The sequence below is a fragment of the Pipra filicauda genome, unplaced genomic scaffold, assembly GCF_003945595.2.
Source record: "Pipra filicauda isolate LSUMZ 115617 unplaced genomic scaffold, ASM394559v2 scaffold84_size4826128_pilon, whole genome shotgun sequence".
Classification (NCBI taxonomy): domain Eukaryota; kingdom Metazoa; phylum Chordata; class Aves; order Passeriformes; family Pipridae; genus Pipra; species Pipra filicauda.
Genome location: NW_024105031.1, coordinates 3,989,953 through 4,004,295, shown reverse-complemented (window position 1 = coordinate 4,004,295; position 14,343 = coordinate 3,989,953). Strand labels below are relative to the sequence as shown.

The 14,343-nt window shown below is 38.2% G+C and overlaps 1 protein-coding gene across 8 annotated transcripts in view; it reads left to right on the top strand.

The window, feature by feature from the left end:
* CREB5 (cAMP responsive element binding protein 5) overlaps positions 1 to 14,343 on the top strand; it is a 248,726-nt gene that overhangs the window by 136,917 nt on the left and 97,466 nt on the right. The window contains exon 1 of one of the 8 annotated variants that reach the window (XM_027723794.2): positions 3,868 to 3,960. The exons of the other annotated variants lie outside the window; for them this stretch is intronic. Coding sequence (XP_027579595.1) covers positions 3,941 to 3,960 — 20 coding nt within the window. The 5' untranslated portion in view covers positions 3,868 to 3,940. Of the gene's footprint in view, positions 1 to 3,867; positions 3,961 to 14,343 lie in introns of those variants that run through there. 8 annotated transcript variants of the gene reach the window in all.

Here is a 14,343-nt window from a genome sequence, read left to right as displayed (position 1 = left end):
AGGAGGTGGCTGTTGAGTTTCAGAGCATGCCATTTTCAGACTTCAGTGTTTGTTTTAGATTCTAAAGGGCACCTTAGGATTCCTTAAAGATTAGTGAATGGGGCCTGCCTCTCAAATCTGTGCTATGCTCTTGTTGTTGGTTTTGGGTTTTTTTTGGAGTTTTTTTGTTTTGTTTTGTTTTGTTTTTCAGTTGGTTTTGTTTGTTTGTTTGTTTGGGGGGGTTGTGGGTTTTTTTGGTTTTTGGTTGGTTGGTTGGTTTTGGTTTTTTGACAAAATTGACAGCATAGTAGAGAACCTGCCAGGTAAGGGAGATAAATACAACGGAAGAGCAAACAGCGGGAGAAGAGAGGACTTGTGTGATAACATATTCTCCCTGGATGTCATAGACCATGTGCAAATAATGAGCACACCGAAAGAAAGACAGAACCTGGTTAAGTATTGTGTCAGGAGAGCTTGTGATCTCAGGCTATTAAATACTACAGTGCTCTTTCAGAGCATTATAATTCAAAAGGAAGGTGACAGTGTGGTACCCATGAGCTGCTGCCTAGCATCGGGCTGGAAGGGAAGGGGGAGAAAAATCAGAGCAGGCTTTGGGATGAAAGAAGGTTACCTCATTTTCATAAGGAAGATCACTCAAATACCTGCTTTGACCTCTTATGTTAGAGCATGAATTTCAATGAAGGGATAAATGGTGACATCTCACCCGTTAGCCAGTTTTTGAGGATTGAGCTGTGTTATATTAAATCATGCTTGGAAATCTCTGGTTAATACATTTAGAGAAACAGCTCTCAGGAACATCTACCTCCCTTCCTTCCTCCTTAAAACCGTAATGAATCCAAATTGCTAATAAAATATGAGAGCTCAAAGATGTTGTACACAGACCATGTTTCTGGGCTGAGTATTTTTTTAATGTCAGTTTTCCCACAGCAGTTAAAATGTTACAGTCATTAAGGTATCAAAACTGTCTGGCCAAGAAGAGAGACTTTCCTTTCTTTAGACTTTTGAATTGTTTGAATATTTTGTTTAGAAGGGCTCCATTCTTTGTTTCAATCTGTGGAGAAAGTAAAGCTTGTAATCTGTCTAAACTGTAAATCTCAGTTAAGAGCCATTCACTGAAAAATAAACTATGCCTCCTCTTGTGAGGCTATTTTTCTAACAGAACAGATTGGGTGCCGCAAACTAACAAAGGGACCCATACATGTTGTCCTATCTGCATTATCTGTTTTCGTAAATCGTAGGAGAAACTCATTTTAAGGTTTAATAAAAAATTAATTTACTGACATTCAGTGTTTTTTTTCTGCTTTAACGTGAGTTGCCAAGCAAAACCAGAGGGGCTGTATTGTAGTTCTGAACTAGAAAAGGACTTGAAGGATCAGGAATATTTTGAAATGTATATATTTATTGAAGGACATTAGGTCCTTTTCTCATGAACATGGGGAGCAATCAAAGAGCCAAGGATGTCTTCCCCTCTGCAGCCCCAGGCCACTGCACTCTGAATCCTGACCCAAGAGCATGTTTTTTCTCAGGGCCACATGGCCATACTGCTCAGGCCATGTTAAACCTTTCTTCTTATTATATTTATATGCTGCCTCTTTGTCTCCTTCTTATGGCCTCACATGGCCTTCCCTACAAAGTAACTTGGCAAAAACATTTTCCCCCAGATCATCCAAGTTACTAAGTAACTTTTTACTTTCTTGTCTTTGTTCAAAAGAGAACAAAAACCATCAACAGAGAAAGAAATGGTAGTTTCAAGATACTTTAAGCTGGACTTTAGCAGCTTTTTGTATCTTCAGAGGGGAGATCCAAACTGCCCTGAACTCAGCATCTCAACATGTACCCAAGTGATGAGGAAACCTCCAGGAAAAGTTGGTGTGTTTCTTGAGATCATACTTAAGTTTCAAGGAATGTCTTCCCTCTTCTCATTTTCCCTACCTTCCCCCTTTTCTTCTTTAAATAAAAAGTGATCTGACACTTCCCCAAACATTAGTACATTCTTCATTGTTTATTGACTTAGATGTGAAACTCAGCTCTTCTCTGTGACTTTTTGAGGAAAGAAAATGAGAAACTCAGGTTATGTCTATGTAAAAAAATGCAAAAAAACCCAAAAGAGCAAGATCACATGACCCATTTTGCTAAAAAATCATAAGAATGGGTAATTTTTGCTGTCATCCCCCTGAAATCATGATGTGTTTTAGGCTTTTCTTTTTGATGGGGTGGAGTTATTTTTTTAAAGTTAATATAAATAGGAAGAAATCTGTAATGCCAAAGCTATAAATCTTTTGCTTTCATAAAAATTATGGAATCATTGAGCTATATGGCTGGAGGGGACTTCAAGTGTTCATCCAATGCTCTGCCCAAAGTAGGATTAAGTAACATCTACATCATTTCTGACAGAAATATCTCTAATGTGTTTTTGACAACCTCCAGAAATGCAGAGCACACATCCTATTGCTGTGTTTAACTGTACTCACTTTGAGACAAGGTTTTCTTTCAGGCTAACACAAACCCTCTCTGATGCAAAAGTAAAAGCTTCTTTTATTCTTGGTTCTACTTAATATAGATACAGAGAAAGATATTGTTTCTTTTTTTCTATCATTAGCAGCCTCTTGTGTATTTGAAAATTCATTATGTCCATCCTCTGTCTTGTCTTCCATAGACTAACCAGGTTGCTCAGTCTGTCCTTAGTCCTCTTCTAGACTTCCTCTAGCTGTCCAAAGGCTTCTCCTTTGCCTGACCCCCCCTTTAGCTAGGAACAATCCCTAAAAGTGGATGTGGTACTTCAGATGTGACATACTGAAGCAAAGGAAAGGATTCTTACTCCTATGTTTAAAAATGTGGGTAGGAAATAAAAAATTCACTTGCTATTGGTGAGGACCAAGAAGCCCAGCAACACTTACAGATGGTTCTCATTTGAAACAATGTGTGCAACTGAAAAAGCTAGAAATAAATTCTTTCAGCTTCTCCAAACTAAAGGAACTCTGCAGAGAGGATTTCTCAGCAGCAACGATGCCTTTGTTTTTAATTGCAGAATCCATAGCATCACTAATAAATCATGACAGTGTGACAAATGACCGGTCTCAGCTGAGGGATCCAGCCTGAAATCCCATTTGGTTAATTGTGTTGCACCTACCAAGGTTTCCGTTGGAGTAGTTGGTTCAGAGCTGACTCCAGGGGAAGTGTGCCACCTACTGAATCACCAGCTCTGCTTCCTGAAGCACCCTGGGATTTCCTTGGAGGGCTCCCAAATGCATTTGGCCAGGACCAACCCTGTTTAGCTTATGAGAGCAAAGCAGATCACAGCCTGAGGCTGTTATGGCTGCTAGCCATATTACTCATTGGGGATATTTAGTCATGTATCTCTATGAAGGGAGACCATATTGCATTATATGTCTCGAGTTAGTTCTGCATATATTGTTTGTAAATTGCTTTGTGAGCCTTTTTGAGTGGAAAGAGCTGCATATGTATAAAATATTAAGACTTAATGGAGTGTATATAACATGTATGTATACTTTCAGGTAATTTTTATAATAGCCATTCATGTATAGCTGTATCATTGAAAATGTAATAAATCAGACTAGGAAGGTAGCCTTTCTTAAGAGGCTTAACTGTTTCAGTTCTGAACTGTTCTGTTTTCACTGTTGAAAGTCTGGATTTGATACTTAAATACCGGTAAATCTTCAGCAAGATGGTTGTTTAAATCAAGTGAGTACTAGGATAAACACTGTGCTGCTAACATTAATTGGAATACAATTCCACTTGACTGCAGTAAGTCCTTATTGATATTTTATTACTAATAAATTTACAAATGATAGGCTGCTTTGCATTAACACACCTAATTTTCTCATTCTAGGTAAGACACTTCCCTCTTCCAGTAGGTAGCTTACAGCAGTACTGTACAAGTCTGCCAATATTAGGAGGAGTTATAATCTGAAGAGAGTGGATGCTGTTGTATTGTATGAGGTATTTACTCCCTCTCTCTGACTTTTCAAGGGGATAAGAGCTAGGCAAAATAGTCATTGGTAGCTGAGTATCCTCGCTATAGACTCGATGATTACAGTTGGTCTGGTTTTAAAAGTACAGATAAACCCCAAACAACGACAAACTAGCATGCTTTGTACCTCTATACAGATTACTAAACCTGGCCTTCATATTTTTTTTTCTTTTAAAGATACTAGGATATGTACTAGTACTAGTATATGTCTTGTTTTCTATGAATGGTCTCTGATCCTGGCATTAATACCCCTTATGACTTCCCTGTCTGAAGTCTTTGCCTCATTGTACCCCTGCTTTGACTGTGTATAGCAGGAATTGAAAATAAAAAAGCATTAAAGAACTGCTGGCACCTTGTGGTAAATGTTTGAAAAACATTTTTAGCAACACTTTAGACTGTAAAACGTATGAATTTTCTCAGTCATTAAAACTATTCTGATGAAAAAAGGATGCATATTATTTTATTCAATTTACATCCATTCTATGACACTTCAGTCCATTTTCTGCCTACTGCCTACAATGTTACCATAATGAAAATAAGGGGGTTTTTTAAAGCAGTTTCTAAAGGTACAGTGGGCCTAACTGTTTCCAAATGAGATAATTTGGTTTGCAAGACTACTGAGTGAGAGGTAAGACTACTGAGCCAGAGTAGATTCGTGTGCAGGAAAGAAAGCTTAGCTCAATGGAAATATGTTTAGGCAGAGAAGTTAACTCAGATGCTTCCTTGTGCTGTTTTTGCTGCCTATTAGCTCAGTGCAGATAGGCAATAATGAAGGACATGAGTTGGGTGGGATTTGAAAAAAGCAGAGCGGTGGCTTGGTGAACTGAGTTGGGAGATTTTGCTCAGGAAAAAGAAGAATGAGATTTCAAGGGGCCTTACTGCAAGGGAAGTGATGTGGTGGTGGAAGGGAGTAGAAGGACTAGGGAGGTCACAAATGTAGCCTAGAGTAGGTTAAGTGAGAACAGGAAGAATAAAATTGGTATTGTAGACCAGGAGAGCCAACAGATTAGATCAAATATATGTGTGAAGAAGACAAAACAGAAAGTTCTTATATAAAACATTTCTTGTGAAGGAGCTGAGCTGTTTTCCACACAGTATATCAGTCTGTCTCTCATCTATAGTTGTTTCTAAATTCACTAGCACTCTGCATTTTACAGACCACTTTCTTTCTATAAATTTTTTATAGAAGCCAGGTTAGCTGAAATGAAAAATAGAGTTGTTTTTCTTAGGTACATAATTTAAAGCTTAGCAAAAAAACTTGGGGAAAACTAACTGGCCTAAACAAAACAAAACTTTCAACGGCTTTACCAAATAAAATCTAATTTTTATCAATGCCCTCTAAAGAATTTTTTTAGTGCACTGTTTTCTTGACGAAGTTCAACTTAGTTCCCAGGGTTTCTGACTGTACAACTTTTTACACTTTTTGCTGTCCTTATAAATGACAGACTAAATAGTTTAAGGAAATATTTTTAAAAATATTCATTATCTGGCAAAGACCAGGCTTGCAGTATTTCAACCTAAAAAGGGAAAGTTTTGGAAGTTTTTAAAAGTATCTGAAAAAGGGAGCTAGAATGAAAATGATGATACAACTGTCAACATAAATTTTCATGTCATTCATCCTGCACTATTCTTTTAAGTCAGCTTTATCTTTTTACATAGTCACATTTATTATATATGCATAACACTTTCTGTATGATAATATCTGTTATCTAGGTGTGCATTTGTGATATAAATGTGTATTATGAGCACAGCAGTGAGGCAGGTGAAATCCCACCAGTCGCAACCTAGAATTAATTCTGGTTTTGCTTTTTGTTTGCCTAATTGACTCCCAATTGACTAAATCCCAGAAGCTGCTTTTGGGTACCTGCAGCTTCAATTTCTTTTAACAGCATTTGCAAGTATTTAACATCATTTTGTTTGAACACTGTGGAAATGCTGACCAACTAAGGAATGAGGTGCAACTGAAAAGAGATTTTATGACTTGACCGCCAAAGTCTTATGAGCTGTCCTGGGTACAAGTTAGGTGGTGATTGTGAGGGCTGCCTATCTTTATGTTCAGCCCATCTTTAGGCCGAAGACACAAAATAGCCAACATGGACAATCAAAGTGAGATAAAAACACAGGAATGTGAAAACGTATTAACTGACCGATAAAAATAATAACATTCATGATAATCAAGCAAACAGACTGTAGCTTGTGCTCTGAACCTTGCCAAATTTGGGTCTGTTGGCAAGCCACCAAGAATAGCACATCCAACAGACAAGGGCCCCTCATCTGAGAAAGCCTTGCTGCAGTCTCCAGAGAGCTTTGCCCCACGAACTTACGGCAAGAGCATCCCAGCTAGTCTGAACAAATGGCATGAGATTGCTGTGAAGAGAGAGATTCAGCTAAACTTGCTTTCTGTGTGAATTGAGATTAAGTGAAGGGACTCGGTTGTTATTTAGTAAAAACAGTTTCCTAGGTTACCTTGGAGTAATTTTTACTGTGTTGGTATGATGTAATCAGCTGGTTTAACATTTAAAGCTAGTAAAATACGCGCATATAATTTTTTTTTTAAAGATGTGCCTAATCACTTTCATTTTGCACTCACTTAACTCAATATTAATTGTTTGCATTGGCTGAGGATTTATAAACAGGCTTGAGAGTGTAATGGTCTAGATTTCTACATCTGATGGCCTGAAAGTTAGAGGGAGTGAAGACTCTTGTCAGGCTCCTAGATCTTTCCTCCCACACATGCTGGCCACCAGATAAATCATGTGTATGAGTTTATAGTGGAGTCAGTACTGGATGTTAAGCAACACCCAGAAGTGAAGTTCTTGAAATAATTTCCTGTGAAAGCAACAGTAGACAGATTTGTAATCATAGATCACGGCATTAATCAAGTAAACAAACCATCCATTTTTTCTTGTGACATTCTTGAAATCTCTTTTAGGAACATTGAAAATTGTACATAATGATACTGCCTAATAACAAGTGTAACTGGAGCAAAATGGCACGCAGTGACACAGGGGGCTTCTTAGATCTGTGGAGCATAGAAGTAAAATTCCTCTCATAAAGCTGCTGAGAGTCAGAAGAGATCTGAAACGTTGCTCAAATATTCTAGTAGTATTAATACTACTTATCTCCATTGTAGTTAAAACACTTGTCCTCTTTAAAACTTTCCAAAAAGTTGCTTATTCCACTCTGTCAGCCAAGAGAAATTTCAGGCAGGGCTGAGAGTGAATCAGTAAATAAGGGTAAACTTTGTCATGCACTGTTATTCACTCTGACAAATTCCCACTCAGTAAAAGCTGCTGACAGCTGCAGACTGCTCGACAGCTACAGCTAATGTGGAGGAGTCTGTCCTAGGGAATAGGACAGCTATGTTTCATTCAACATGCTTAAAAATGAAGTTTGCTGGAGGAGAGAGAACTGGGTGGTGTTGAAAGGGAGAGTGCCAAATTGGAGGAGGCTGCTTGTGGGGCTACACAATGTTCAGCATAGTCCTGATTTTGATTAGTGTTTTCATTAATGATGGCAATGCACGTATAACAAGTACTGCTGGTGATGCATGGTTTGGAGACACTGGCAGTTTGGAGAAGGACCTGGATATCATGCAAAAGAAAACAAAAAAGAAAAACCAACCAAAAAGCCTCAGTGAGCTTTTAGTACCGAAGTAATGGCAATGGAATGAAATTCAGTATTAAAAAATGCAAGGCTGTGCCTGGAGGGACTAATAAAAATTTCTAGAAGCAGAAGAAGCTAGGAGCTCATCATCTGGAAATGGCTATGTAGGAGGAGGGCTCATTGAGGTAAGTAGTCATGGAGTGGCAGCAAGCGTCTGTGGTGATCTGCTAATTTCCTAGGAACCAGTACTCTTAAATAACACTGCATCAGGAAGATGGCTTTGCAGAGGCATTGGGAGGTATTAGACTGGCATGTTGGATTGATCTGGAACTAACTTTTAATACTGGTGAAAACATGCTGGGGAAGACAGGGTGAGGTTGGTTACCAAGGGTCTTGAAACAAAGTAACTTCAGGAGGAAAATTTCGCTGATTAAGGGATACACGGAGGGAGTTGCCATGTTCAACACAAAGCGCTGGGAAAAAGGTCCTTGCAGCAGGAGTCTGGACAGATATGAAAGAGGTACAATTGCATTGGTAAAAGCCAGAGAAAACGATGTTGCAACTATTGACGTGCAGGGTGGTGAGACATATGTTCCGGTTATGAAGCAATTAAAAGAATATATAAGCCCTGAAGTGTTTTCAAGCTAAATTCAGATTGGCATCTCCATGCAGAATAATTAACACACAAAAGCTTGAACATAAGGGACAAAGACAGTAGAAAATTTCTAAATCCTAAGAAATTAAATTCATGCTACTTGAAAGGAGGAAAGGATGGGAAAGTTTTGGGCAGATGGGAAGAACAGTAAAAGCTCAGGGTTTGGATGGTTAAAAACTCATGGGAAAGATCCCAGCTAAGAGGGGAAACTGATCAAAGCCCTGCTTCTCTTGTATCAAAACTATTAAGGTATAATCACAGAAGTGTCTATTTGTGTTATGTCTTGGGCTGTGAGTGAATTGTGCAGGTTCTCAGATGAGTTAGTCATCATTGTTTTAATTGGTTTACCCTGTTTCCATAATAAATATTTTTTTTTCAATTTAAACAACTTAAAAGTCTAGTTTGTTTGTTGTTTGGCTTTATTTAAACTGAGTTGTGAATTATTTTTCAACAGGGTGCACTTTTTCCAATACAGAATTTACAAAAGTGCCTCGTTGACATGGGCTGCAATCACTAAAGAAAAGCACAACCATTTGAGTTTGTACAGCAGCAGGAACAAGACAGTGTTAGAGGGTGTCCAAATAGAAGACTGTGTAAATCTAGTAAAAACAGTTTATGTGGAATGTGTACTTACTCTCTGTGTATTTCAGTATACATGCATGTTTTGTAGAGATATTTTTATTATTCTGGAGTTTATTTGTGGGTTTTTATGCAAGAATGGAAATGCTGTATGTTTTGATTCATAGAAACTGGCACTGAAAGTAAAGCATCATCCTGCACCACAGAATGTGAAAGTGAAGTTAGAAATTATTTCTCTTTCATTTATCATTACAGTAAAACTAGTGGTTTGATTCTGATGCTAATGTCAATAAAACACAGATGCTTTCCTTCCAGAGTCCTGAAAGGATTTGTCTGAGTGTCTGTGAGAGATCTGTTTGATTTTAGTATGTTTAGAGTTAATAAATAGCCATACTTTTCCTGAAGAAAAGCATTGGAAGACTAAACAGTATGTAAATCCTAAAAACATAAGTGAGTACAGATGGACCTCACTTGATTTCAGAAAAGATCTATCAGATAATGAATCTGTGGCTGGAGAAGTCACTATAAAGGAAACTGAAAGGGGATTTCCTGTTTAACTCATATTACAAAAGAAAAAAAAAAGAAAAATACAATAGTTATTCCCTTTTTAAAATGTTTAAAATATCTACTCATGTAATAGCTTTATGTTACCAATAACAGTTTTAATTCTTATGGCTGACTTGTTATATTGGAAACTTTACACTACATTATGTTTCAATTGGAGTCACTGCAAATAGGGAATTGCAGACTGACCCTTAGTTGTGGCTGCATCTCAGTCTCCGTGTTCCAGACTTCTTTGGTTTTTAAGAAACATTAAAAACTTCTAATTTGTACTGAGAGGGACTGGGGTTTAGGTGTCAAGATGCTGGATGTAAATTAAATTCAGATTTTTGGATAAAGCCAAGTTAAAAATGGTACCACTCAGATCATGAATTCTCATCATCCTGATAGTGATTGAATGGTGTAAACCCTGTGTCTGAGGATAAGCTAGGATCAACAGAATTACTTGGCTCCTTGTATTTTATGGAACTCCAAAATTGAAGTCAGTTTGTCCAGCAAGAGTCCAGAAAACATTTCCTAATGGCCAGTTATAGCTGTTCATTTTCATAGAGGAAATATTGTACTATCAGCTGGTTTACTAATGAAAGAGGGTGTATCTTTAAAAACAAGCTATCTTGTGTATGTTTTTATCAGATAGCACTGTAAATCTGTCCTGTAATGATGGTGATCTGAGTCCCAGTACCTTCATTTCCCAGTTGGAACTGAGTTTCAGATATTTGCTTATTTAAAAAAAAAAGTTTCATTAGAATATTAATTATTGTTATCATGCTGAAAAATAAAGAGCTAACAAATAAAGGGCTAACAAAAATGCATGGATGTGACAGTTTAGAGGAAGGATAAAATTTGATTTAGAGCTAAAATTTATTTTAGAGCTGTACTCAGTGATAACCATACTGTACTTCACAGCATTTATTTAATTACAGCATATGAGATTTGTATTTTAATCCAGATTTTGCAATTTTAGCTCACTTTTCTGTCTGTTAGAAGGACAATGGGGAAAGAGCATCAAAACCAGATCCTTTTTGCTGTTATAAGATTTGAGATCAGCTATACATAATAAAGTTTTCACTGTGTCCAAGATAAAGACTGTAGGGTTTTGCACTAAAGATTAAGAGATCTGGGGTCAAAATACTTAGTGTAGACGGATGGCAAAGCTTCTTCAAGCAATTCTAAAAATAGCAGTGTCTTCACATTTTAACCAGCACATTCTAATTATACATTAGAGTAATTAGAATCCCAGTGGGGGAAGGGAACCTCCTGTTCATTATGCATGAATGTTAAAGATTACATGATGGTTTTTACCTAATTGCAGCTGTTTACTTCTGTCCTTAGTCAACATCTCCTCTTTGCACTTCTGTGCTGTTTGTTGGCTGGTTGTGACCTCTCATGTCAGGGATGACTGCACCATGTGACTTTTTATGGCTGGTCTGCAAGACGCTTTGGAATCTTTCGGGGTTAAAGGTTATACCAAATTATAAAGGATTATTTATTATTCTGCATAAATTGATACATTATTTGTCTTAGGTATTTGTGGCTTACATCTGTAATAAAATAGGTGGCTAGTCTGACTGGATGATTCAGTGACATATAATTGGATTCGAAGCTCTTCACTTCCAGGTCATCTGCTTGCCACTGGCCCACAGTTATTTGGTGAGTACATAGTAAATAGACAATTCTATTTCCTAGTAGTTGAGTGTCCCCAGCACAAAAAACCATGATCCCAAGTGGCTTTAACATGCTTAGAACTGTTATTGGGGCAGTGTTTCTTATCTTGAGATCATTCTTGAAGATTTGGGTTAAGATTTATTGCCAAAATGTTTGGGGGAAGTCTACTGGCCATCATGCCCGTTGCACATTTCTGTGTCCAGAAATGCTGGACTCAAATTTTGGCAGTTCTTCCTTAAATATTTTCAGTACGGTGTTTCTAATGTAGCAGCATGTTTGAGCACGTACGTGAGAGCAGGAGATCTTTGTTCCAGGATTCATTTAGACTTCATCCAATCCAGTGTCTTATGTTCAAGAAATCTGGGGCAGTTCTCATAAAGGATATTTCCAGATACTTTATTTCATTGCAGTTTGGAGAGCTCATAGGAAAACCAGCTATACCTCTGATACAACTCAATGCTGAGCACTTTGATCTGAGTCTCCTTTAACAAAGAATGTATTTTGCCGAAGCACTGAAGTGAGTTGGGAACATATGCCCCAGTATCTTATGAGCGACTTGAAGAATCCACTCTTAACCCTGCCTTCCTTTAGGTCAGCTGAAATTTTGGACCTTTACATTTTTATGTCCTTGCCAGTGACACCTAGCCTTCTCAGAGAGTCTCCCTGTGCATGAACTTGTGCAGGCAGTCCCTCTGTCCGCTACGAAAACACAGGACACCCAAGTTGAACTGAATGCTGAATACCACCACATGGGTTTGCAGTGGTCTGTAACTGAAAAGGTTCACTGGAAGCAATTTGCAAAGAAATCCTTAGGAAACCACCTGGATGGTTATTTTAAATTAAAAAAGGAAGAGATGCCACTTAAAAAAAATAATTTTTAATACTAGGTTTAAGGTTCCATACATGTGATAGTCATTAAAGCTTATTTAATCCTGAAATTATCTGGCCTCTTTAATTCCACAGGGACTGTAAGGCTCTTGGGTTAGAAATGAAAAATAATGTCAGAATGAAAATGAGACTTTCCTGAGTGCAGGACCATTATTGCAGAATAGTTTCTTAATCAAGCCTCTTTAAGAGTCAAGTAGTGGAGAAAAAAATAATCAGGCTGTACTGCTTTCATCCACAGGTCTTTGCTGGTGCTTTGGCCACTGATTGAAATAGGCAAAAGTCAGTCCCAAAGGCTGTATATGACAAACTCATCTAAAATGCTTGTAGCACCGGTGATTTGTCCATCCACAATCTCAACTGTAGTGTTACAATACGCATTTGAGATAATTCCAGTGCATTCTGACGTTTGGGCTCTCAAAATTCAGAACTTTCTGATCGTTGAGACTGGAAACTTTCAGCAGACGCTGTGATTTTTGTCAAGTTTCTGTTACACCAAACATCTGTGGTGTGCCCCACCACCCTTTCCCTAAGGATGAAACATTCTGCAGGGAGGGTGTTGCAAGAATTCCTGAACTAGACAGCTAAGCTGGAGTCATAACTGTGCTGGCCAGGGCCCTAGTTTGAAGAGGGCTCCCATTAGAATTAAAACATCCCATAACTCTCATCACAACAGCTCTATTCTTGAGCGTGGCTGAACACAGAAATTTAAGGCTGGGGTTGGAGTGGGGGGAGAATGAAAAGACAGACAAGTAAACAGATAAAGAGGGAGCTCTTGCATGCAAGTGGAATTTCCTCTGAACACAGGACATTCTTTATCATTAACTGGTCTGTCACAGGAAGGAAAATGGGAAAACTGTGTTTCCTGTTAGGGGGAAGAAAAAAATCAATCAATAGGCCTTGGAAATACCTGCCTGGAAAGAACTTTTTGTTTTCCCACCAGCAAGCACAAATAAGTTTTTAACTCCTTTGGTTCATGAGCTCTGTTTTAAAGCAGTTTCCTTCTTGAAACAGGACTTCAGTCTAAACATGTAATTTGGAAATTATCGGCAGTTCAGACTGCTTCGACTTTTCTTGTTCACTTCAGAAAATGCTCTTACTCCTGGAAATATCTTCTGTAAGACGAACACTTTTGAAAGCAGCTTAATTCTTCTGAGTTTGTGTCTATGAAGATAATAATAATCAAAAGGGTCATTTACCATACACATGCAGTCTCTCCTGTGCTATTTTGGTTAAGACACTTGCAGATGGGCAATGGATCTATTATTGCTTCTGGCGAACAAAACTTTCTTTTGGAAAGAGCACAGTTGCCAGGCAAATGGTTGAAGCCTCAGGAGGACAAGGAGCTACATTGCAGCTCCTGTGTCATCTCTTTGTTTGCATTTTGCTCTGAATACCTGCAGTGGTGGAAGTTAGGGTTTTCAGAAGAGTGAGAAAACTGCAGGAATGGCTGCAGGAATGGATGTATTTACATAAACGGCCCCACGATAACTTGGGTTCCTCAGGGCAATCCTTTTTCCTTTTGGTGGCAGCTTCCTTCCTTCCAAAGCTAGGCCTGAGAATTTGAAGTTGTGCCTCAGTTGTAGCCACATTCCCCTCTTCTGAGCCCAGGATCTGTCCTGGGCCCATGACAACATTTATAGCAATGTCAGTGGCATAACTGGATGAGCAGAAGCAATGTAATCCAGCAGTGTAAATGTAAGAAGACAAAATAAAAAGAAGGAAGGAGGGAGTGACTTCTTAGACATGCACAGAAAAAGGGCTAGAAGTCTCATTTTTTTAAATGGAGAGGGAGAAGTGGGCTGATCTTAAAATGAAACTATCAGCAAGGCTGGAATTAAAAGAGGGCTTTAGGAATGATCTAACTTTTATTTTATTACATGACAGAAGACAAAAAATCAATAGCTGGTAATTCAGACATAAATGAGTTATACAGGCCATTGACACAATGGACCAAACTTTATAACAACCACATCTGATGCTGTCAAGCCACAGGCTTCAGTGGCGCCAGTAATAATTATGGCTGATCACCTCTAATTCAGAGCTGCCTTGCTTGATAAAGGTGTCACTCTGAGTGGCTGCAGCATCAATATCAATTGAGGATGTCATCCAGCAGGTCAGGCTGCTGCAGAGAACTGTGGGTTTTTTTAATTGAATAGGATAAACTCTTGGTTTACTCCTCCTTTTATTCTGTCTGTAAAAATAAATATAACTTAAATAAAATATCACTTGAATTCATGACTACTTGAATACAAGACTAAACCATGACAGAAGCTAATGGTGTCAATCCATAGAAATATAAAGATAATTTAGACTTTGATACTTTACAATAGTCTCTGTTGCATTGCTGCTGTGATCAATTAATGAACCCACCCCCAAAAACCCCAGTGTGGTAAAATGG